Raw genomic sequence first — 25266 nt, 5'->3', positions numbered from 1 at the left:
AGTGGTAAGCATATAAACCAATAGAAATCTTCAAAGATATTATGGAACAAGAAACACCAGAGATTCAGTAGCTGCTTGAGGTAAATAAGCTCACAAGGCTCATTTAATCTGCACTCCTCTCACACCGTATCCTCACTTGCTGTCACTATTCAAAGAGAACAAAACCTGGAAGCAAGATCTTGACACAAAATAATATATGCTTCAAGTATGTCTCTCTCCTTACAGCAGATTCCCTGCAAAGAACAGTTTCAGTTCAAAAAGAAGTTGAAGATGCAAGAAGAAGCTGAAGATGCACTGTTCTACTTACCTGGATATTTTTAGAATACTCAGCATCTGTTTAGGAAGTTCTGAGCTGTTCTGTTTCCATTTTTGTGGAAAGGAAAAAATGCCCAGCAGAGTCAATGCCTTATCAATAAAGTAACTTATAGTCATTTAGGGTCGTGGCTGATTATAAAGGTCTTACTCTCATTTATACCAGAACTTCTTTTTATTACTGGATTAGTGGAGAAAGACCAGAATCTAAAGGCAGCACTGCACTTCTACATCCAGCTGGTAGGAATAAGCATTTAATAGCGATGGCATTTGACTGGCATTGCCATCACAGAAGTGTATCATACATAGCATCTATTTTTCAATGAGCAAAACCCAAGATGTAAAATGCATGTGCATTAACACTCTGGCTCCACTCTCTCTATTGAGTCAATCTAGAAGATACTTTATCTACCAGGCGCTCGCTTGCCCAGCTGAAGCCCTGACTCTTCTATGATTGCACTGGTACAAGGCACATACACATGCATAAAATACACACGCATAAAAGCAGATGCACAGCTTTTAAAAATTGCCTTATGGAACAGCATATACACAGGATTATATACAGGTGGCATACGTGGGCTAAAAGACTATTCACAACCTGCGGACAAAAGCACAGCTGTACTTATATGGAGTTCAGTTGGCACCACATCTTCCACAGAACATCCTTTCCAAAGGGAAAGGCACAATCCAGTGCATGAAAAAAAGGCCAAGCACATCTGCAGCACCATAATGTGAGCTTCTGCTTGCCTTTTATATTACAGTTCGCTCTATTTCCATAAAGGGAAGAGATGATTAACTACTAGAAATTGCCAGGAAACAAAGCCTATTCCCTTGTTTCTCACTAAGAAAAAAAAAGCAGAAATTCATAAAATAGGAAGAAACTTCAATGAAATCCATGTTGCATTTAACATGAATTCTCCATTTTGTTTATCTGCAAAGCTTCTCACCATGTCATTGCCTCCCTCCCACGTAACTGACATCTACTTATCATGAAATATTATCATAAAATATTACCATAAAATACTTATCATAAAATATTTCTGTTGGCAACAGAAATTCCAAACAGCTCTATTGACAAACTAAATATACTTCAAAAATGTGAGTACTTCCTTGCCAATATTTCCAAGATACTTAACTTCTAAATCAAACTATTATGGGGTGACTTTATAATAAAACCCCATAATATTATACAGTCTTATAACTTCCAAGAGAACAGTGCATTCAAAATTAATCATTTAAAATTAAACTGAAAGTATACTGATTACTCTGTTTCACAATTTACCAGAGACAGAAGCATACAAAGAGATTAAACTATTTAAAAGATATAAGGAAGAAATTCTTTACTGTGAGGGTGGTGAGGGTTGCCCAGAGAAGCTGCGGCTGCCCCATCCCTGGCAGTGTTCAAGGCCAGGCTGGAGAGAGCTTTGAGCAACCTGGTCTAGTGGAAGGTGTCCCTGCCCATGGCAGACAGTTGGAACTAGATGATCTTTAAGGTTCTTTCCAACCCAAACCATTCTTTGTTTCTTAAATGCCAGGCTAGCCCTAAGGGGAGCTGCCTGCAGGCTCCTCCATTAAACGACACTAGTCAGGTTTATCCTGCAGCCATGGGGCTCGTGTGGCACACACAGTCTGTGGGCCCAGCAGCACAGCACAGGCCTGGACATGCTCAAGGTAGTCCCACCAACCATGGGTCATGAACTCCTCCGGGTACAAATGATCTTCCCATCAAGACCACTACTACGCATGATAACAGCTATTAGGATGAGCATTTACAGTTTAATTCTTCTCATGCTTTTGCCTTTGGATGACATGTTTCTATGGTGTCAGATGAGACAGTACCATCTGTTCAGCACCACAAAGGAAAGAACAGGTCATACACATCGGAGTCACCCTGGATCACTGCCTTTCCCTCAACTGTAGCAGATACAGAAGCAGAACACAGGCCTGAAGTTCACAGCAAGGCTAGGCTGGAGAGATATCTAAGGGACATCTTGGCTTAAGCAACCTCTGCTTTTCCAGCATCCGAGGCTCTAAATACCGACTTTTCCATGGTGCAACCATTCTTCTAGCACCCTCTGGTGTTCATAGCAGCTATGGATCATCCTCGTAACGGGGACATGGCTGCATTACAAACCAACCTTCCTCTTCGGGAAGAACTGCTTTCCCAACTGGAAAAAGAAAAGTACTAAAGTGCTCCACTGTAGACGCTCCCCAAACAACATATGTTCCTCTTATATACTCAACTGTAACCTCTGTCATGTTAAACTTGCTTTCAGTAAATAAATGAAATGCTAGTTTTGTTTACCACAGAAAGGAAAATCTTGCAATTTCCCTTCAAATGAATACATTTCCCAAACTGGAAATTAACATGTGAATTCACTACTTTTGCGTTAAGCAAGTTTATACAGGCAAATCAGCAACTGATCATTTGAGCCAGTCACATCACCTCCTAAATGACTCAGTTATTAAACGAGCAGCCTTTCTGATCTCTTATTAGACAAGACTACAAGGCATAAATTTCAGAACCCTCTTCTACCCTTTGCAATCTACAAGCTGGTTAAGAAAAGGAAAAGAAAAATCCCACCATAAAATGGATGACCTGTCACTACAGCAATTTTTTCAATTACTTTGATTTATGATGACAAAAAAAAACATTCAAGGCCAACACTGGAGTTTACAAACAGATTGAAATTTGAAAAGCACCAGACACGCTTGCTGAAACCTCAGCCAACAGGGATTTGAATGTCAGAGCAGGGTGCAGGGGACAGCATGGGAGCTGACTGTAGCTCGCTTTCAGTGGTCTTCAGAACAATGACACATAGCTGGGGGGTACTCTGTTAAGGTGTAAGGTTGAGATGAAATAAGGTCCATGAAAGTAAGAAATCTACTGAAAAGAAAGTCAAATGTAAAACAGAATTATCATTTCAAAATAGTTTGTGTCCTCAATCGTATTCCTAACTTTATGAATTACAATGGCATAGCAGCATGTCACACCCTGCCTTATGGGACTGTCATTCCGCTCCCTTGAAGCGAGAGCTGAGGTTTTCTCCTGATCACTCTTGCATTCTCTCATTCATATAGACTTTCACAAGGGTTTGAACAGGAAAGAAATTTACAATCTAGACACTGTATATAAATCCAACTAGTAACACTTGTTTAGAAAGAACTCTTTTAGACTATTTTTTACAGAGTTTTGAAACTCTGGGAAAACAGTAACATGAGGTGAGACCTGACCATAAGTTGTATACATAATCTCACATTCATTGAATATGAGACAAGGTTTTTAGGATCAAATTCAAATAAGCCATACGCCAGCAGTAGCAATGCAGAACACTGTTCCCCCACAGCACGGTCACAGCTTTCAGCACTGGTTTCTCTGCTTCCAGCAGCACAGTTAATTTGTATTTCCCTTCCTTAAGCATTAGAACCCAGTAATGCAGATACAATTAGCGTGATTTCAGTAGCAAAAAACATTTGGTAGTTATGATATAGAGGGGTTTTTTTTCTAACTGAAGGTGTACTGAGTATTTGTTCTAAGTAATGCTGTTCAAAGACATTAATCATGCTATTCCAAATGGAATTGGATTGTGTCACTACAGTAGGCTTGGTGTTTGCCCTCCTAGTTTGGGGGTAGTTTTGAGTTCTAGATGGCTTACTACCACCAAAGCTTATGACAGACTTCTTAAAATTACAAAATTAAATGTGTATTACAACAGTACAATAAAAACCATAATAAAAACACACAAGGTATTTGCCTTTCTCCATCAAGGAAAGTTGAACAGGCCAAGTTTCTGGGTTTTAACTAGATTTAGCATAGACTCAGACTACAGAGACAATTACACTTTAATTAATGTGGATTAAATTAAAGGGGTTGCCTTTTCCTAGAGATTTTGCTTCTTCCCCCATGACAGAACTCTGGCTTTACTCAGGCTCTGTGGCTCAGAACTCAATCACATCCTACTGTCCCACACAGGAAGAGCATTAGAGTGTCTCTGCCTTCACATCCCGAAATATTCACCAGAATGAGAGTGATATAGCTGTAAAACCCAACAACTGCTGTTAGTCAGAAATTGTAAAAACCAGTCTCAGCTCCAGAAAACACACAGTGTTTAACTGTGAATCCCTTGGAGATTAGGAGCCATGTTTCTGGCTGCATTATGCTATCAGCCATACCCAGTTCCCTATAACCACAATACTCCAATATGTGCACTACTTTCCCTGTAGGATTCTCATTTAACCTCTAAGTGGCCTACAGCAGATAATCACAAGTAGCCCCCCTGAATGCACCTGTTATTGTTATTTGTGTTCATATATATATATATGAAGTAGGACTGTTTAACAAACAATTACAAACATACCAGAGATTGTTTCAATAGCATCAACAGCAGCCCAAAATACACACCTGCACAAGAACCCCAACTACTATCCTAGAGCTGAAGTGAATGGCCCAGACACCCTATATCATGAGTTATCCCTGACATTCTGACAGGAGCTCTCCTCCAGACATAAGAACAGTCATGCTCTGACTCAGCAAACTCACACTTTGTCCAAGTCAATGAACAGAATAACAGAACCCTTAGTTAGGGTTGAAGGGACCCCTGGAGATCATCCAATCCAACCACTGCCAAGGCACGGCCACCCACAGCAGGTCACACAGGAACATATCCAGGCAGATTTGGAAGGTCTCCAGCAAATCCCACAACAAACCCCTGGGCAGCCTGTTCAGTGCTCTGCACCCTCAATGTAAAAAGGCTCTTCCTCATGTTGAGGTGAAGCTTGTTATGCTTTAGTTTATGGCCACTGCTGGGCACCACTGAAGAGTCTGGCACTATCCTCCTGGCACCTGCCTTTGTGATATTTACATGCATGAATGAGATCCCCTCTCAGTCTGCTCTAGGCTAAACGGGCCCAGCTCCCTCAGTCTCTCCTCATAAGAGTTGCTCCAGACCCCTCACTGTGGACAGGCTTTCAGCAAAAAATAAAAAAATAAAAAAAAAAAAAAAGAAATATCTATTTTTCAGCTCAGCCTTTCCGCCTGCTCAAACAAGGAGTTCCACACTCCTCTCCTCAGATCACCGTGCTTGCGCCATTCCCGATGCGGGCAGAGGGCTTTCCCCCGCAGAGGCACTGGTCCAGCCGCCACCGTGAAGACCACGCAGGAGCGCTGTCCTTGGCACACGGGCGGGTTCTCCCCCCGGGCAGCGACAGCACCGGGCGGGCTCTCCCCGGCCCTTAAAGGCCGCCCGGCGGTGGCACGGCAGACTCCAGATGGAGGACATGCCTGTGGAGACACGCGGCCGCACGAGCAGCCCGCCCCGTATACAGTATCACAGTATCACAGTATGTTAGAGATCGGAAGGGACCTCAAAAGACCATCTAGTCCAATCCCCCTGCCGGAGCAGGAACACCTAGATAAGGTTACACAGGAATGTGTCCAGGCGGGTTTTGAATGTCTCCAGAGAAGGAGACTCCACAACCTCCCTGGGCAGCCTGTTCCAGTGTTCTGTCACCCTCACTGAGAAGAAGTTTCTTCTCAAGTTTAAGTGGAACCTCTTGTGTTCCAGTTTGTACCCATTACCCCTTGTCCTGTCATTGTTTGCCACCGAGAAGAGCCTGGCTCCATCCTCGTGACGCTCCCCCTTTATATATTTATATACACTAATAAGGTCCCCCCTCAGTCTCCTCTTCTCCAAACTACAGAGACCCAGCTCCTTCAGCCTTTCCTCATAAGGGAGATGCTCCACTCCCTTCATCATCTTAGTTGCCCTGCGCTGGACTCTCTCCAGCAGGTCCCTGTCCTTCTTGAACTGAGGGGCCCAGAACTGGACACAATATTCCAGATGCGGTCTCACCAGGGCAGAGTAGAGGGGAAGGAGGACCTCTCTCGACCTACTGACCACCCCCCTTCTAATACACCCCAGGATGCCATTGGCCTTCTTGGCCACAAGGGCACAGTGTTGGCTCATGGTCATCCTGCCATCCACTAGGACCCCCAGGTCCCTCTCCCCTACACTACTCTCTAACAGGTCGTTCCCCAACCTATACTGGAACCTGGGGTTGTTCCTGCCCAGATGCAGGACTCTACACTTCCCCTTGTTATATTTCATCAAGTTTCTCCCTGCCCAACTCTCCAGCCTGTCCAGGTCTCGCTGGATGGCAGCACAGCCTTCTGGCGTGTCAGCCACTCCTCCCAGCTTAGTGTCATCAGCAAACTTGCTGACAGTACACTCAATTCCCTCATCTAAATCGTTGATGAATATATTAAATAATACTGGTCCCAGTACTGACCCTTGAGGCACTCCACTAGATACAGGCCTCCAACTAGATACGTCACAGCCAAGAAGCCAATCGGAGGCGGTGTGGCACCACCCCGGTCGCCATGCCGGTGTCGGGCGGAACTCGGTGTCGCTGCTGGGCACCGGAGGGGGACGGGGCGGGGCGGGGAAAAAGGTCGGAACTCTGCCTGGCCAAGATGGTGGCGCCGGCGGAGCTCCGCGTGGTGCGCTGTGGCGGCGGCACCATCCACGGCGCCAGGGCCGTTTTCTCCTCCGATTCCAAGTAAGTGGGGCTGGGACCTGGGCTTCTACCCTTGGGGGCGGGGGACGTGCTCCTGAGCTCTGCCGCGGGGACGGCTGCCCGCTGGTGTCACTGAGGCCTGGCCGCTCCCGGGGGTGCGGGTTAACGGCGTTGCTTCCACACACACCCCCTCCACACTCCCCCCACGCTTCAGGTACCTGCTATGTGCCTCCGGCGACTTCGTGAAGATGTACAGCGTGGCTACCGAGGAGACGCTGCGGCTGATGGGCGGCCATGCCGACCTGGTGACGGGCATCCAGCTCAACCCGCACAACCACATGCAGGTCTGCGGGGGGAGGAGGGTTTGGCTAGGGGATGCTTGGGGTGCTCCTGCCACTTGGCCGAACTTAAGCGCCGCTACGGGGTGCCTGGGGGCTGGCTGGAGTTTGAGAAGGGGTTGGGAGCGATTAGAGCGTTGTTCAGCTAATGTTTATGGGTGGAAGGGCAAGCCTTACGGCTGTTTTCTACAAACAGAAAAGTGAAACATCGTGTGGGTTACATTGGTTGAAGGGAGCCATGGCAAAATGGAAATATCCGCAAATATTTACGGGTTTTCATTTTGTTGATTGAAGGGGGAAAAGAAGCATGCAAGAAAATCAGTAACATTTTCTGTGGTTGGTGTTTGACCCTCTCCGTCTGCCGATACAGATGCAGATTGGACTTAATCTCTTTAATTTGCCCAGTGGTGTCTACTGGCAGCCTGCCTTCCTTGTGTACTGCTGCTGCCCCCTGTGCACTGCTGCTCCTGCCCTGGCTGGCTCTCAGTGTGCTTGGGGTTTTTTGGTGTTACACACACCAAAAAAAATACAGCTGCCCAGATGGATTGCATCTGCATATTATGTATGTAAAATCTGATGGAAAGATTAGTACATGTTCACATAATGGATATCTGTGTGTACACTGTTAATCTCAAGTGTTTAAGCACAAGTATCTGTTGGTTCATTCACACTTGGTGGTTTTTTTTTACTCACCCTCCACAGAATAAGCTAGATCCATGACAATATCATGATGCCAGTGCAGTGTGGAAAATGTTTCAAACTGATATAATAGTGTTGTATTTGCATTGTGCTTTCTTTGAAGACAGCACAGAGCTGGTCTGTGTCCTGTATTCCTGTATTTTTGGTGATTCAGTCACTTGGAATCAGTTCCATTGATCAACTTTTAAGCTGTGATTTTATGTAAAAGCTGGCTTTGCTATAATTAACTTTTTTTTTTCTTTTTTTCCCCCCTCAGCTATATTCTTCTTCTCTTGATGGCAGCATTAAGCTGTGGGACTTCATGGATGGCATTCCCATTAAAGTATGTTCAGTCATTCTTGTGGAGGACATGTCAGACCCAGAATAAGGATTTCTGCAGCTGTTACTACAAATGGGCACAAATCAGTCTGAGGTGTGCCGTTCTGCCATTAAAACAGCCTGAAAACTGTCTGTCTGTAGCATGATAGAATGTGGCAATTGTGTGTGTCACTGCAGAAATTCATGATGATGAAGAATCTTTTTTGGAAGAAAAGGTGGGATGCGTACTGACATGTAACTTTACTCCTTGCTGCAGTTCAGAGTCCAGTGTAGCTCCTGGGGAGTGTGCTGCAGCTTGTGATATTCCAATAGGAATTGATACGATGACTTGAAAATGTGAGCTTATGACTGTCCCTTTGCTCACGTTTTCTGGTAAAGAGAGGCGCTTTCCTATAGGTGGACCTTCTGCCTCGTAGTAGACGTAAGGTACCTTCAGGTTTTTCAGTAAATCTGATGTCTTGTAATTTTAGTACTGTTTTAATATTTGTATTAGTCCTTCTTAGAATAAAGGTCTTCTCATTTATTGTAGAATTGAGAATTTTAATACATCAGTTTCATTAAAGAACACGTGTTTTCAGTATTGAAAACAGTACAGAAGTGTAGTAATTGTTGATCTCCTCTTGTTGATCTTCTTTTTCTTCAGACTTTCAGTGTAGGATCCAAACTTCTGGCACTGTATGCACTTGCTAGTTCCGAGAATTCAGTATTTGTAGTAATTCCAAAGAGTGGTGAAAGAGGTACAGTATGATTACCATCATCCTTGTCATTCTGTGTCTAAGCTACAGTCATGTCAGTGAATGGTACGCTGCAAGAACATGCTTTAATGTCTTAGTTTTGAAAATGCTTCTTAAATCCTGTGCCAGATATCTGCAGCCCTGCATTTTGTACCTTTTTTTCTGTGTTCATTCTGTGATACCTGTGTTCTAATATTTGTCTAGGAGAGTGTTTATCTTCACTTTTGACACACATACTGCATGCATATGTTGTAGGTGCAGTAAATCCTTAAGCAATATTTACCATGATACAGGGTATGCTGCAGTGCTTGTGACTGCTCACCCACCTTAAGCAGCATTAACATAGATAACCTGTCATATTTAACAGCATGCCTAGATAATTTATTCCTTAAGTTTTGTCCAACATAAATATGAATATAGCATGACTTTACTCTTAACTGTATTGCTACAAATGTTACTTCAAACCAAGAGCAAGTTCTATGTAACTTTGCTTGGATTTTGCTTACGGTGGTTGCACTGGTATCCACTAGCTAGTCCTCAATCTTTGATATTATTGTTTCAACCAAAATACCTGAAAGTTATTTTTTGAAAGGTATTAAAAACTTTTTCACACTTACAAAAAATGTTGGAAGGTACTATCATAGAATCATAGAATGGTTTGAGTTGGAAAGGACCTTAAGCTCATCCAGTTCCAGCACCCTGCTGTGGGCAGGAGCTCCTCACCCTAGATGAGGTCGCCCAAGGCTCTGTACAACCTGGCTTTGAACACTGCCAGGGATGGAGCATTTACCACTTCATGTTAGTTTTAAGATAGAAAGGGTGTAAAGCTCCTTTGCAAGGGACATACATAAACTTGTTCATAAAAGCCTTTTGATAACAGATTTTATTTTGCTCAGATGCATTCCAGCTGGTCTCTGTTAAGCTGACAAAAACAGCAGGCCAAGATGTGGAAGCCAAGGAACTGTCAGTGGTTTTGGATGGTGTGGGTGCGTCACCGAAGCATATTGCATTTGGAAGAGAAGTATATTCACCTTCTGGGGTTTTTTTCTTCTCTTGGGTGTTGGTTGGGTTTGGGGTTTTTTGCCTCTCAAATGAGCTATATGCCGTTATGCTTTGATACACAGAAACAAAACTGAAGTTAAATTAATCTGTCAGACCGATGCTTTCTACTATTAAAATAAAAGAACAACACTTAAAATAGGAAAATATTTACTTAACATCAGCTTAATATATTATCTTCAATTATAAATATTTTGTAATGAAATATGATCTTTATCTTTCATGTGTAAGAACATAAGCTATGTCCTAAGTTGTTGTTTTACTCTAACAGGGTCAATATGTGGCATCAGTGAAGGAGGCTAATCTCCAAGTTTATTTTTTTAAACAGAAGCAGTTGAACAGGTAAGAATGAAAGCATCAGGTATTGATTCAGTCAGATATATCATAAATGTCTCTTAACTGGTGATGTGTGCACACATTAGTTTACATTTGTCAGCAGCCATTTGATTTTATGCTGAAGGGGGTGTAGTCACTGTGTAAGAAGCCTCCTGTAGAGGCAGACAGTGAGGTGCTACAATAGCAGCTTAGCTTTTTAGCTCAGGCATGTATTTTTTTCAGATAAATGCTTAGGCTGATGCTGGACTGAAACAAGTGACATAGTTTGGTCAGGGAGAAAGGAGGGGGCGGGGATGGACAAGTAGAGAAAAGGAAGGACAAATCTTTCAGCTTGATTGAAAGCAAAAAAGTAACAAAATAAAGAGAAAAACATGTCACTTTTTTTGAGAGTGTACGTGATGATAACAACCTGGAGATGTATGATTTTGTTAGTCAGAATTGTTTGTATGTGCATTAGGTAATCCTTTTGAAGCTTTGTTTACCTTAATATAATTAAAGTTACTTTCTAAACTCTTGAAGGTTTTCTGTAAATACAACGAAGACAAAAAATCGAAACAGCCAGTTCAGTTGCATAACATGTCATCCTACAGAGGATTGTATCGCAACGGGTCATGCTGATGGAAAGATTCGCCTCTGGTATGCATGTTTTGGTTCAACTATGTACCCCATAAACTGATGTGATCATAGGAATTAAGTGAAACCTGAGCAAAGCAGTCTGATTCATACATAGCATTGCCATTTTCAGAAGCCATAATGAGCACTGAATGGCAAAGCCCTGTGAAGCTGCAGTACTGACACGCTTGACTTCAAGGGACAGCTTCAGTTTAATATCATATGGGAAAATACCCTGTGCTCCACGAATCTAAACTGTATTTGAAAAAAGTAACGCAGAAACAGCTGAAATAACTCTTTATGGGCACATAGAGACCTAGGGACAGCACACTAGCAGAATTGCACGGATAAGAACAATATGCTTGCCAAGTTCCTCCCCACTGCTGAATTGTTGAGTATGTCTAAGGTGTGCAGTGTGTACCAGGAAGGTGCTGAAAACCTGCTAGCACAGTTCTTTCCCTCTCTTTGCATCACTTGAGCATACAAGAAACCCTAGTCTAGAAGTTAGAGGAGAGGGTGGTATACTTAAGTATTTCCTTTCATTTGCTCTGTTGATGTTGTGCTTAAAGAGCTGTTCTGTTCCTCCCCACATAGGAGGAATTTCTACCACAAGAAAGAGTACACATTTTCCACACTGCACTGGCATCATGATATTGTCATGGATCTAGCTTATTCTGTGGAGGGTGAGTAAAAAAAAAACCAAACAAACAAACAAACAAATGCTCTGGAAGTCAGAGTTGCAGCAGGAAGGGAAAAATCAATAGAAGTTCAAGTTTGTCTATTAACAAAGTAGTATCTAGAACTTCAAATATGTCCAGGAAGGATCTGAAATAAAAAAGGAGGCAGTTGTTGTTATATATTTTGATTGGCATTCATAATATCAAATATCTGCCTTCTGTGGTAGAATGTAAAATCCAACCCCTCCTCTTATATCTTTTACCACCACGACCACCACTTCCTTTACCTCACTTCCATCAGTAATACTAATGAGATTTTGCCAGTCTTATTTGCCTCCAAATAAAACAAGACAGTCTTGTCTGAGCTCAGACCTAGTGGCAAAGATACAGTTAACTTTTATCTGAATTGTGTGACCCGAGCTGTTCTCCTTAGAGCATTTCTTACTGCTAAGTACTTCTGTTAGAAGAAGGACAATTCAGCTATGTTCTAATGCAAATAGTTCAGCTGATTGAGACATTAAGGGGTCTACTACTCCCAAAACAGTTTAAATTTTACTGTTAGCGCAAATTCTTGTTACTTCTTCCAAGTTTCTGTAGCAGTTTAACATGGAATGATGAGAAACATATCTTTGTGCCCAGGCTCAATGTGAGGAATAATTGCTTTGTTCATGACAGTTTAGGAAAGGTTTTTTAGGAACTTGTTTGTCATTGTAAACATGTATGCTGATGATACTTTTTTTAACCAAAACCTGTAACTGTATTTTTATTTCTGGAAAAGGAACCAGCTTGCTGAGCGGTGGAGTTGAATCTGTTCTAGTTCTGTGGCACAATGAATCAGACTGTCGGAAGGATTTCCTTCCTCGTTTGGGATCACCTATTGAGTACATCTCCATGTCCTGTGATGGCTCACTCTGTTGCACCTTGCATAAAGACAACAGTAAGCCAAAACATATTTTATGTATTGCTTAATGCAAAATGGAATGCAAATCTTTGAGCTTTATTTTGTTAATTTCAGATGAATTAACTAGATACTACATAAAAATTCAGTATTGATCTGAAAGAACAAGTGCTTTAAGTGATCTTTTGCTCTTTCATTAGTCTTGTGAATGTGCCTAGTGACTGCTGTAACTTGGCTGTCCGCCTTGCTGTAGGGTTGTCATAGAGAAAAGACACAATTATAGGATTAAGTACAGCTGATTAAGGTCCCTGCCCTGCCATGAGATGCATTTATATTGCGGAAGCCTATCACAACACCTTATCTGCTTTTTCTTTCAGGAATTACAATTATCAACAGCAACCTCAGATTTTCCAAAAGTATTCAAGGGCTAATCAAAAGTAAGTGCAATAAAATTTGTCTTCCACTTTGGGGGCAGAATGTTTCACTTTCCATCTTGGGTAACTTGCCATCTTGTTTTTTTGTTTCTAGGTATAGATGTGAAGACTGGTCTAGTGGTTGATCCTAGAACCAAAGCTTTGGTGCTGAATGGAGAGCCTGGCCACTTGCAGTTCTATTCTCTCCAAAGTGATCAGCAGCTGTTCAGTGTAAGTTGGATGGGCTTATACTAAAACTTTAACTTAAGTAAGTCATGCATCAGAACTTATTTGGAGACTTAATATGGCAAACGGGACAAAAGCCAGCAGCTATACTGTGAGACTGGATTCCAAGCTGAGATGTTTTCAGCTTTATCACAAAATTCTTTTACTTGTGAAGCATAGCTAAATGTTGATAGTTGAATAAATACAGTGTGTTAAATCGAGAAATTGTAGGTTAAATCCTCCCAATTACTTTTTTTTTTTCATCCTTTCATACAAGGAAATTCCACAAGAATCCATAGTATTTTTGTGGAATGTTACATGCCCTAATTATACTTTCCCCACATTATTTTTGTATGCCAGAGCCAGTCAGTTCTAATTGGTGCTTTCAGAACGTCCTTTTTCCATGGTTTTATAAATGATATCTTTAAATCTATACTTGAATTTTGAAATCTAATTCTTGCCTTTTTCTTTTGCAGTTGGATATTGTGCAGCGGCAATACATTCACCAGGCAGGTTTAAAGCAAGCTGACTTGGTCAAGGTTGCGTTTAGTGCCCGAGGCAAGTGGCTGGCAACAGTGGAAGAGAGAGAAGAAGCAGCTGACCCCGAGTTACAGTTGAAGCTGTGGTTCTATGATGAAGAAACACAAAGGTAATGATAATAGAACTGGCCTTCTAGGTGTCAAAATCTTAAGTATCGCACAAATTCTGCCCAGGCTTTATCTTGTAAAGGCAATTTTTCCAGATAAAAACCAGGTTTTTTACCATGCATGCTACATGCATCTGAAACAACACAGAGTTGACATGAGTACAGATCAAAAATTATTGCTCTCAATCTGATTGATTTACAATAATCAGACAAGCTGTTTTGACCATGGGACTTAAATTCACATATTTTCTTGGTATTAAAAATCATGGTCGTGAAGGAGAGGTTTCTATAGCTTGTTCAGTTTTCCAGCCTCTGTCTAATCCATCACGAATTGATTAGTCCTTCTAGGGTACAGATGATTATGATTTTATAGTTGATTTTTTTCTTTAGCTAACATATGCATCTGGCTCATACACTTTCCCTTATTTTCTTATTAAAAAAATATATATATTTTTACTATAAGTCGTTATTTTCTTAAAAAGGAAACAAAGCAAAACAAAGTTGATTTGTGTAGTAGCTGCGTGACTGATTTTCTAAGTACTGGAAAGACTGCCCAGAGCTCAGGCTGAATATTTGAGAACTATACTTGCTTAGTGATAATCCCTTCTTAGTGCTGGGCCACAACCTCCCTCGCTCTATGGAGGTGATTAGGGAAATGTGATCTGTAGATGCAATACCATTTAGCTACCTAATTAGACAGAAGTTGCTTTGATTCCTTTTTTCCCTGCCCCTTTCAGAATCACCTTAACCTGAAATCTTTCCCAAGTTCCAAAATGAAATAAAATGGCAGCTTCTGTTTTGTTTTCCTATAGCTTTAAGCTGAATACTAGGGTAAATACGCCCCATGAGGACCACATAACAGACATGTGCTTTCGTGACATGGATGAATTGGAAGATGGCTCTCCGATACTGGTAACAGCTGGCAGAGACTGTGTGTTTAAAGTCTGGGTGATGGTAGAAGACACTGATCCAGAAGGTAAGTATGGTCACATGCTTGTCATCTTGTAACCTGCTATAGAAACTCTTACCCTAACTTCATCCTGTCAGAACTAGGCCCTTGAGTCCCATGTTTTTACCTATTTCTGCGGTTGCATGAAGTATTGTGTTCTCCTAGCATCCTATGTGACAAGAGTTCTGTCATAGTTTTGCAGTTCTATGGATTGATGTGGAGGTTCCTGAAATAGCAAAGGCCTTGCTGAACTTGCTGCAGAAGGGAAAGGCAGCCTCTGTTGATTGTTTAAAAGTGTAAAAGTAGAAATTAATGCTGACTTCTGTGGTGTATTTGCCCAGCAGGGACAGAGCAGGGAATGCTCAGGTAGAAAGATTCAATGTGCTGCAGCTTCTGTTAATAAACTCATCACTTCATAAGTAGAACACACTAGAATGTTCTTAACTGCAGCAGATATCTCAGTCGGCCTCTAGATGGTGCCATGCAGTTTAAAGTAGTGAATTGTTTTTGGCTCTTTTTACAGGCAGGTCTTTTAATCATCAACTCGTAGCCATTATATAAGGGGTATCTTAGTATAGGGTGAACATATTTTCCTTTCTTTCCTCATCCTACTCATGTATGAAAAGCATGCTGTATGAATTTATTTATACTCAGAAGTGTTGTTATGTGGTAAGTACGTCACTTTGCTGCTTATTTGATGGTTATTATCAGCATTGAGGCAGGTATCCCAGTGGAGTACACTGGTAGGTTAACCAACACAAAGTTGACCATGCTCATGGGCCACTGTGATCCTCAGACTTCATGTAAATGGGCTGTGAGCTTTGCTGGACTCAAATGCATCCTGTATTGAGATTTTTAGTAATGCTTGTGTTCTTGCTACAGTTTAAAAGAGCAGTATGTTTCAGAACAGTAAATGTTGAATCTCCTTCAGTATCTTTTTTTCCTTTTATCTAACATCTGCCTGTTTGAGAGCACAGTTAATGTAGCTGGCAAAGTAAACATGAATATTGTACCATGTCAGTCTCGGGATTCATTGTTTGAATGCAAAACTGAGGACAAATGAAAAACCCACTAGATGTTTCATGTACTAGAACAATACAGAATCTCTGTGCTCTTCAAAAATGCAGACTTCTGAAACAAATCTGTCTTCTTCTTGAGCTTATTTTGCAGCTGTAATACTTGAATTCTTCTTTCTTCATGTATAATCTCAAATTAACTACCTTGTTTGCTCAATGCAGCACAGCAGAGTGTGAGCTGGAGCTGTGACTTTGTAGGTAGCTACCACAACTACCAAGCCGCAAACTGCTGTTTCTCAGAAGATGGCTCTTTGCTTGCCGTTAGCTTTGAAGAAATTGTCACTGTATGGGATTCAGTTACTTGGGAACTTAAGTGTACGTTTTGCCATCCGCCTGGAAAAATAAGGTATGTTTATCATCTGTTTTTTTATTTCTTGAACTCTCAGAACAGAAAGAGTCAATTCGTAGCAGCCCAAGACGACCTATATGTTCATCTAAACATTGACTTTAACAGTCTTAAGTTCATACATAGAAAAGACTAAAATGGCTTCTAGGTGGCGGGTAACATACCGTCAAAAATAGTAAGACCAAGTTTGCGGTTTCATCTTCTTACATTCTTGTGACTTTTGTACCTCCCGTACTCAAATACGTGTCACTGCGCATATAACAGGAGTGTGTTAATAGCCCTTTTCTTTTTTCCTATTAATCTAGGGATGAATCAAAGTACTGAATAAGTATAAGAAATTTGTTCTTTATTCATGCATGCATGCATAAAAACAGCAGTTACATCAATAAACCATAAAGGTAAATTGACCTGGTTATCTATATTATAAAATAGATTTCTTGATCGTTTCTAACCTCTGTGGGAAAAGCCATGTTTGCCTGGCAGACTATCTCAGCATGCTCCATTGTGTGCTGTCATGATAAAAGACATCCTGAAGGTCTAGGTGCTGTTCTATTGTGTAAGGATAATGAGGAATGGCATAGGTTGATGGTAGAGATAAAAGACAGACTTGAAGAATAGGATAACCTTAATATTGAGCTTCCTGGACTATACTAAAATACAGCAGTTTCTTATCCAGGTAAAGTACCATTTTTCTTAAAATAACCTTGAAATAATAGGGCAGTAGGTGACCTCACAGGTTCATCTACTTAATCTCTCTGCTAGATCTCTGTATCTAAACAATTCCTGGAACAGGAAGATGCTACAAAAACCTCCTGTAGCATTCTGTTTTAGTGCCGAGGTTTTTTCTAACTGCTTCGCAAACTTGCTTCTCATAATCATTTCCGCAGTAATGTCAGAGGTATTTTATATACCAGCTTCCAGGAACCACTTAAAATGGAAAGCAAAACGTTGTGTGGTCACAGTGTTTTAAAGACTGTGACACAAAGAATCATAGAAAGATATATAGAGATTTCTCACTTCCATGTTTGTGTGTGTATGCTTGTAATCTTTTCTTTTGCGTGATCAAGTGTGTTTTGTTTCTGCTGGCCCTGTAAGATTTGAAATTGGGAAACATGATTCTGAAACTGGTGTGCAGGAAAATTGTGGGAGGCAAGTAAGTCACACCTTTACTGCATCTATGATGAAAACTTCTCTTGACAGCTTGGTACAGTGGCAAGCTTTTCCCAGGCCAGCTGCTTATTTTGTTGTAGCCTTTACTATATGCTGTATTAAAAGGAAATAAATTACTCTAGGACTATATTAATTGCATAACTTCAAAGGGTTATGTTTAATACAGAAATTACAAACCTTAATCAGTGTTTTTGAAAACTTTCTATAGCATTAGAAATTAGAAGGCTGTTGTATTGCTCTCAAACAAGAGAATGAGAAATTAAAATAAGTGAAAACAAATCACACACTTTCTTCAATTTGAGCAGCCTGTAAGAATAACTTTTCTTTTACTGCTGCTCTTCTCTAGTCCTTAGAGCAATAGTAGGAATTCTTTAAACATGGAATTTATTTTCCAGTCCCAGTGTGAACACTTACTATTACTTAAGGGTTTGAAACTTATCTAAGAGCTTAAAATCACTCGAGTTTGGAATGTTGTAGGAATATATAATTGTTGTAGATTTATGCATATTTTTAAATCTTCCAGACCTATCTGGTGGCTCTGTGTGAAGTGTTATGCCACTAGAGATGAAAGCAAAAAGCAAACTTCTAAATTAAATATCAGAACTAAATCTGAATGGAATGTTTGTGACTTGTGAATCATCACTACATAGAGAAACAGGTGAAGTGTGAAGGTCACTAACCTGTTGTGACTTTTTACTTCTGTAGGAACATCTGCTTTGGGAGACTAACATGTTCCAAGTACCTTATTGGTGCCACTGATCATGGCTTTCTGTGTTGCTGGAACCTGCTCACTTGTGCATGTAAGATCAGCTTAAATGTTTGCTAGTGTGGTAACATTTAATACCTGAATTTACTATGAAACCTTAAAACAATTCTAGTTTGATTCTAGATTGACCCCCTACAAAATGTCTTATGGAAATATAGTAATTTTCATACTTCAGGCAAGATGGTATCCTGTCCAGCATATGTGCGCCTTGTGCGATGTGCAGTGTAAATTCTAAGTTAGATGATAACACAACAATAGGTAGTATTTCATGGTAGTGTAGATGTTGATAGTATTTGTGTAATTTAATCCACTTGGGAATAAATGAAGTTGCATGCCTTTTCCAGAGGTAATGACCCTGCTTTTCATTCCTTTTTGACCTTTGTGTGGCAAAGTAGTGGGATAAAACTGAATGCCGCCTCTTCATTTCTGGCTGTTGCTGTGTTTGCTTTTCAGTGGAATGGAGTGCCCACCTCAACGTCTTAGTTCTGCAACCTGATCCCCTGTCAGAACATATTGCTGCTGTCTCATGGCTCTCCAAAGAATCCAGCTGTAAGTACAAGGGCTTCTTTGACAAGTAAGAGTCAGTGGAATTTAAAGCTGTAAAAGCATAATTTCTGGAAAAGGTTTTCCTGGAATTCAGCCCCATGAAAGCCATAAGACAAACTTGAGTCTGTGTTTGCACCTGGGGGAAGCTGAGCCATGTCTGACAGCAGGAGTCAAGTCAAGCATGTTGGCTTTCCATCTCTTCTTCTAACAGTTAGTTCCTGGTGCAGGATACAGCACATGATGAACTCTGTGGATGAGGATCTGGAATGTTCTTGACCCTCTCCTATAAATAGAAAACTGGTTGAATTTTAGAAAACAGCTACATTTTAGAGCTTTAACTCTAAATTATGATTACGCTTCCTCGAGCTACTGTTCTACAAGAACATTAATTTCCAAATATGTTCTCTGGATTGAAATACTGTGAAAGGCACCTTCTATTATGCAGTAAGGTTATCCAATTATAATTCCTGCAAACTAGTGCTTAAAGACAATCCTGCCCAGCCCGTACTGGCAGTGGTACACAGGGCTTTCACAGCTATTCAGGAATGCAAAATGTCATGATTTAAAGAGAAGATGTTCTTGGTATTTTACAGTGTTTGTGTTTAAACCAAATGAGCCACGGCCTGTCTATATCCAGAGGAACCTTTGTAAAGAGAAGATCCTGCTTGCTGCCTTTGTTCCAAGAGATGAACCTGAAATGACTGGCTCAGAAAAATACCTTTGGCTAAGAAGTTCCCAACTATTTTTCCTTACGGATACGCAAGTAAGAAATAGTGATGGGCGGTTGGTTCTTAGGGAAGAGGAATTTTCCTGAATGTGGATTGATACAGATTCAGAGTTCTGCTCTGTTGAGCGTGAGAATTTCTTTTTGTGATTTCAGGGCAGTGTAAGCCATGCTTTGTTCGTTATTGAAAGCTTTCAACTGTTTTCTACTATGTCATTCATCCAAGAAACTAGATATTTTGGGAACATTGCCTATGCTGTTTAACTTCAACAGCCACCTAGAAGCTGTATTGCTGATTATCCAAATGTTTCATATGATACTCAATTTTTCCTGTATTTTTTGGATGTGTGGGGAATTTTTTTTTTCGTAAAAAATGAATACAGAGCCTCTATGTGCATTCCTGCTTCCTTTCCATTTCTTTATAAAATAAAGAAGAAGAGACCTGTTGCCCTCTTCCACTTGACTGACAAAAGCTTTTGAACCAGTTGGAAGCTTCCATAGGCAAGGTATGGGAATATGAAAAACCATTTCACATACTATAACTCTGCTACTTTGTTGTGTATTTTAGGAGCTTTTGACGCTTAGCACAAGGTCTCTAGAAGAAAGGCTCACACCATCCAGCAAACAGGTACCTCTTACAGAAGCTCTGACAGAAATGTACAGAGCAGTTCAGAATTCTGCTGGTTTGTCTGTCAGATTCAAATTCCCTTCTGTCATCAAAATGCACACCAGATCCTTAGATGGGGTCATAGGCACTTAGCTGAAGGGGCAGTCATCTGTATTTGCTTATTTTTTGACAGAATTGCTGTTCTTTAAAAAGGTAAAAATCTTTTTAAAAGCTGAAAGAAGTATTAGTGAGCTGCTTTCACCTTCCCTTGTTTTCCCGGAACAAAAAAGATATACTTTCCTAAAGGGATTCACAGAAATGAAGCAAAACCACTTGATATTTGAATAAGCTCTTCACTTATCTTGGTTTCTTTAACACTTGGAACCTTGAGTGTAGCCTGAGCTGCGCAGTGTGATGAGGCTGAACAGTTGTCAGTATCAGCGAGAAGGAATTACAAAGTTACATTCCAGTTTGTACTTCTGTGGAGAAGTATCATGGGAAACCCAGTCCTTTAAATTCACGTTGAAGAAAAGTGTTTCATATCCATTGAACAGAATAAAACAGCAGCACTTGATTGATTTGCTTGGTTAGATAAAATAGATCAACGTATAAGTTAATACCTTTCTAATATAAAATCCAGAGGGGATGTGGGTACAAGCAATGGCTTTCTTTGGAGGGTGGGGAAGTAACTCAGTACTCAAGGTTTATTGAGCTAGAAAAATGCTTCCAGTTACGTAATTAAGTTGCTCAGCAGATGATGGTGGGGTGTAAATGATCTTTTAGTCATAAGTGGAATCTGAAAGCCATACTTAGTGTTTCTGGCACATGCACCAGTTTCTGTATTTGGAAGTTAATTGGTACATCAACCAACTAAATCTGGTGTTCTTGAACCCCAAATCCTGGACAGTTTTACTACCTCTGTGTAGGATTCTTTTAGGATGTCTGCCAGAGAATGAGTACAAAGAGCCATATGGCTCAGTTGAGTCAAATTTTGTCACCTCAGTTGATTCTGAATTTTGATAACTCAAAATGAGATAGATTTGTGACACTAAAAGTCTAATTAAAACTTTCACCTTTTTCAAGCTGGCAACAGAAGAAAGTCTTCCTGTGACCCCGTTTAGTTTGCTACTGGGAAAGCACAGACGTCAGCAGTCACAAGAGGATACAGACCTTGGAAAACTAGTTGTTCATAACAAGCATGAGCAAGATTCACCTGCTGTCAAAGAGGTAAGAGTAATCACAGTAAGTGTACAAGCAAAATCATGACAAAAGCTTTCATAAAGCTTCTGTTTTATTTTTCAGCTTTTGCACACTCCAGCACACGTTCTGCCATCTGCTTCCTTCCTGTGTCCTATATTTATTAATTCATTGCTCATCTCCAAAGAGAGCAAAAGGTAAGAAAAATGGAAGAACTCTCCTTAGTTATTGAAGTTATTTTAAATTATGTACACCTTTGTTTAAAGCGTAAAAGCAGTTTTCCAACACTCTTCATTCTTCTGTTGACATAAGTTAGTGTAGCACTTGATTGTGGCAAGATGTTTTTGAAAACAACTTAGATCTGGGGAGAGATGCAGAGTGGCTGTTTAGTCTATTGCCTTTTTTGCTGTTATTTTTGCTGTTCTTTGGCATAATGTGCTTGTATGCAAAATGTTGCCTTTGATACTCAAATGTTCTGTATGAATTTAACAGTATTCCAGGGACTTAATGTTTTTAGTGCTATTTTGGGATAAATGTCAGATTCTCCACTTTGATATGATAACTTCCTGCATGATTCTTCGTTTTGGTTTCTAGATACAGCAAGAGGTTAGTCCTTAAATTTAATCTTAACAGTTTGTTTAGAACTCAAATTTCGTTCCTAATTAAAATCATAGCATCAACTCAGTTGGAAAAACCTTTACATCATCAAGTCCAACCATTACCCCAGGAATGCCAAGGCCACCACTAAACCATATCACTAAGGGCCTCATCTATGCTGTTTTTGAACACTTCCAGAGATGGTGATTACACCGCTGCCCTGGGCAGCCTGTTCCAATGCCTCATCACTACAAAATCAACAAACACCACAATCCGAGTGTGTACTGTGTAGTGTACACTCCACTCGATAGTGTATACTGTGAATACAGCTAAGATTGTCTTACAGTGCATTAATCCCAATTGAATTAATAAATTTGATAGATACTTAGAATGTATTGTAGCTTGCTCCTCTGAGATTTATGCATGCTGCTAAAAAATGAATGCAGGCACAAGGGTTATGACTGTAGTCTTTATTAGGATTAATATCTTGTCACTTACACTGAAGCCAATTAAATGCTTGCATTCTTTGTGCAATCTATTAAAGACCTTAAAGAAACTCTACTGAGTCAGAGATGAAAATGTGTCAGTGCGTTAGCAGCCATCCTGAATTTGGAGAGACCAGAGAGAAGATGGATTACACTGCCAGGGCTTACCCAGAAAAAAACCTTGTTTGCATCGGTTTTGATGCACATTATGTTCTGTCATAACAACAGTGTAGTCAATTCTGCTGTGTTGTGTCGGCCAGTATTGCTAGCTTTCTTACTGGGTGACACAAGTAGAAGTCTTTTTGCCACATCAGCAAAACACTGGCAAAAGTCTAATACAAGGAATATATGGAAACTTGCATGTAGTTTCAGTACTGAAGAATTTGGGAGTTCAGGGGCCTGTGTAAATATTTGCACATGTAGATCTTGTACTTTGACATGGGTAAATAGCATGAGAGCACATTTAAATTACTTATAAGGGTTATAGGATTGGGCTCTTGAAGAATGACAAGAATATGTCACTGTATAGATATAAGACAGTATAATATCAGTGTTTGACCATTTACACTTTTTGAGTGATAAATAGTTTGTATTAGAACAGATGATTTTGGGAGTACTGTTCTGCCATGCAACTCATTCCTAATGAGATTAAAAATATATACACATATTTGAATTAATAGTGTTAACATTGATGTTCTAAATGATAACTGTTCTATATAATTCTTTGCAAGTGTACTTTCTAGTTCATCCCAAGTCTAACTCTTGAAGTCAGAAGGAAGCAGTCACTGCAAGCACCTCCCTGTGTTTAAAAAACAACTTTTTTCTTTTCTAGTAACACTAGATATTGTAGCAATTTTTAAGACCAAGTAACCCTTTTCTGATTTGAAAGAGAAGAATAGCCTTCTTGAATATTATCTCCTCTACCAGTGTATCCAGTGTTTCTGATCCTGTGAGATTATAACTTCTTACATAATGATCTGCTTGTTCTGACATTATACATAATATTTGGAGAAAGAAAAATAGTTTCTTTAAGTTTACTTAAAACAAAGGACAGCTGTTTGAAAAATGGCTTGTAACTGAGATGGCAAGAGAAGTATAGCAGTTTGCAAGTAGCCTGAGATTAAATACTTAAATCTAATGTTTTACTTAGTTATTTGCATGATAATGTGCCTCTCCTATAGTATGTGAGAGTATCCATTAATTGGGTTGTTCCCAATCATCTTCTTCTAGTGCTGAGGAAGTTGCCGAAGAAGTGGACATGGAAAGTGAAAAAACAGATGATGATTCGGATGAGGAAGGAGATGTGACTGAAATGGAACAAGAAGATACAAATCCTATGGAATTATTAGGAGAGATGCAATGTAAACTGTCTAAATCTCAGGAAAGAGAGCTACGGAAATTAAGAAAAATGGACTACAGCTGGATATCAGCTTTCTGAATGGACATCTTTAGAGTTTTATACTGTAAACTGAAGCTTTTGTGGATTAAATATTCATTAAAAAAAAAAAATCAAGTCCTTTGGCCATAAATCTTAGCAGCCTCTACTTCCATAAGCAAGGAGAACTGGGGGAAGGGGTTAAAGTTCAAAAAAGCTGGTCCTGCTCCTAGATTGTTACTGGTTCTTTGTGACCTTAGAAAACATTTAACCTGTGGGGCTTTTTTCCCCTTACAAGTGTATTTAAAAGGCAAAACAGTTCATTATCTGACTTGTGATCTGTTAGCAAAGTGACAGCTAAGCTCCCGAAAATCTCCCCCACTGAGGCTGGCCTACTGCTGCCAAAGCAACAGGAGCAAAGAGCTTCAGTTAAAAGATTGCTTAATTCAAGATCTGGTAGGGGAAATCAGGAGAGTTTTAGTAGTGTTGTATACAGGTAAGTAACAAATCTCCTTCTCCTAGAAAGTTCCTTTCTAGCTGTTGATACTGATAACAGACGGTTTAATATGCCTGACTGTAGAAAGTAGTTACCTACGTATTTCCTAGTAGTCATAGAGTATGGAGATTCTTGGCCAATAGGGTACTTATGTAAGCACAATCTCTCAAATTTACAGGAAGAAAAGGAAAACATCAACAGTCATAACTACAGCAGTTTTCTGCTTTTGGATTTTTCCCCCTGTTCAGATAACCTTCTGGTATATGTAGCTGAAAAAATCACAGCTCCCCAGATATTATGCAATTTATATTTCCATCCCTCTTATCTACAGATCTAGAACTGATAAAGCCTTTTCAGAACCTTGGACCCAATGGATTTTTCTCTAAATGAGAAGTTTCAATAGAACAAATAGGGAAAATGTGTTAAGACTGTAACTGACAATTGACAGCTTTTGGAAACTCAGAGGTTTATAAAACAAAGTAGAGGGGGGGAAAAAAGGCTTAGTAAAGAGATCCCCCCTAACATGAACTAATCTAGAAAAGACCGAAAAGTTTGTCTTTTTGCTTAAGTAACATCAGACTTCAGTTCTGTGGAAAAACAAGTGCAAGTTGAATAGAGATCCAGGCGCGTGTATCAGAAACACTGGCTGCATCGAAGCCTGGTATTGTGTTATTGTATCAGCAACACTGAAGTGTGGCTTTAAAGGTCAGAAGGAAATCTCGCTATTTGTTAACGTGGGGTTTTTTAAACTCAACATGTTGTGAAAGTAAAGTGCTTTGCTGGAAAACAAGCAAGTATGAACAAGAGACAATTTAGGTACAATTCAGCTCCTAAAGATGCAATTTCATTTTATGTTCAGGTAGTAAAGCTACATTTAGGAATCTTCATCAAGAAAAAATAGAGTTGTTACAGTTATGTTTTCTAACCTTTGCCTTCACTAAATTCATTTTGCTTTGCAGAGTCAATTAAATGTACTAGGTTAACAGAGTCCTCACTTTTGTAGTTCTGTGTGTATGTTTTTTCTGCTCAAGCAGGAAGTACAGTTGTGGTCAGTTTTGCTGCATTTAGTAGGCAACCTTTTTGAAAAGGCCTTCTGAGAGATACTGCAATTACAACAATGAATTCAGAGGGCTGCAACTCCTCTGTCTG

General features: G+C 40.1%; 1 protein-coding gene across 1 annotated transcript; it reads left to right on the top strand.

Annotated features, from left to right (window-relative positions):
- The first annotated feature begins 6760 nt into the window (after positions 1 to 6760).
- Positions 6761 to 23983, top strand: WDR75 (WD repeat domain 75). Its single transcript, XM_080621106.1, has 21 exons — positions 6761 to 6870; positions 7043 to 7172; positions 8122 to 8187; positions 8827 to 8920; positions 9814 to 9938; positions 10248 to 10318; positions 10832 to 10948; positions 11519 to 11607; positions 12380 to 12538; positions 12877 to 12936; positions 13028 to 13143; positions 13614 to 13786; positions 14596 to 14759; positions 15971 to 16154; positions 18030 to 18124; positions 18544 to 18639; positions 19230 to 19399; positions 19929 to 19988; positions 21051 to 21194; positions 21270 to 21361; positions 23477 to 23983. Exons 1-21 carry the CDS (start codon positions 6785 to 6787, stop codon positions 23682 to 23684), a joined length of 2499 nt encoding a protein of 832 aa, XP_080477232.1. The 5' UTR covers positions 6761 to 6784; the 3' UTR covers positions 23685 to 23983.
- Positions 23984 to 25266: the final 1283 nt, after the last annotated feature.

The sequence above is a fragment of the Psittacula echo genome, assembly GCF_963264785.1.
Source record: "Psittacula echo genome assembly, chromosome: 6".
NCBI lineage: Eukaryota > Metazoa > Chordata > Aves > Psittaciformes > Psittacidae > Psittacula > Psittacula echo.
This window is presented reverse-complemented; position numbering and strand designations above follow the sequence as displayed.

What these genes read in the sequence shown, in the direction of transcription:
- WDR75 (XM_080621106.1), top strand. Translation starts at nt 6,785, where the DNA reads ATGGTGGCGCCGGCGGAGCTCCGCGTGGTGCGCTGTGGCGGCGGCACC. An exon ending in TGGATGGCATTCCCATTAAA is followed by an intron (nt 8,188 to 8,826) that starts GTATGTTCAGTC and finishes CTTTTTCTTCAG; the next exon opens with ACTTTCAGTGTAGGATCCAA. An exon ending in CACCTTGCATAAAGACAACA is followed by an intron (nt 12,539 to 12,876) that starts GTAAGCCAAAAC and finishes TTTTTCTTTCAG; the next exon opens with GAATTACAATTATCAACAGC.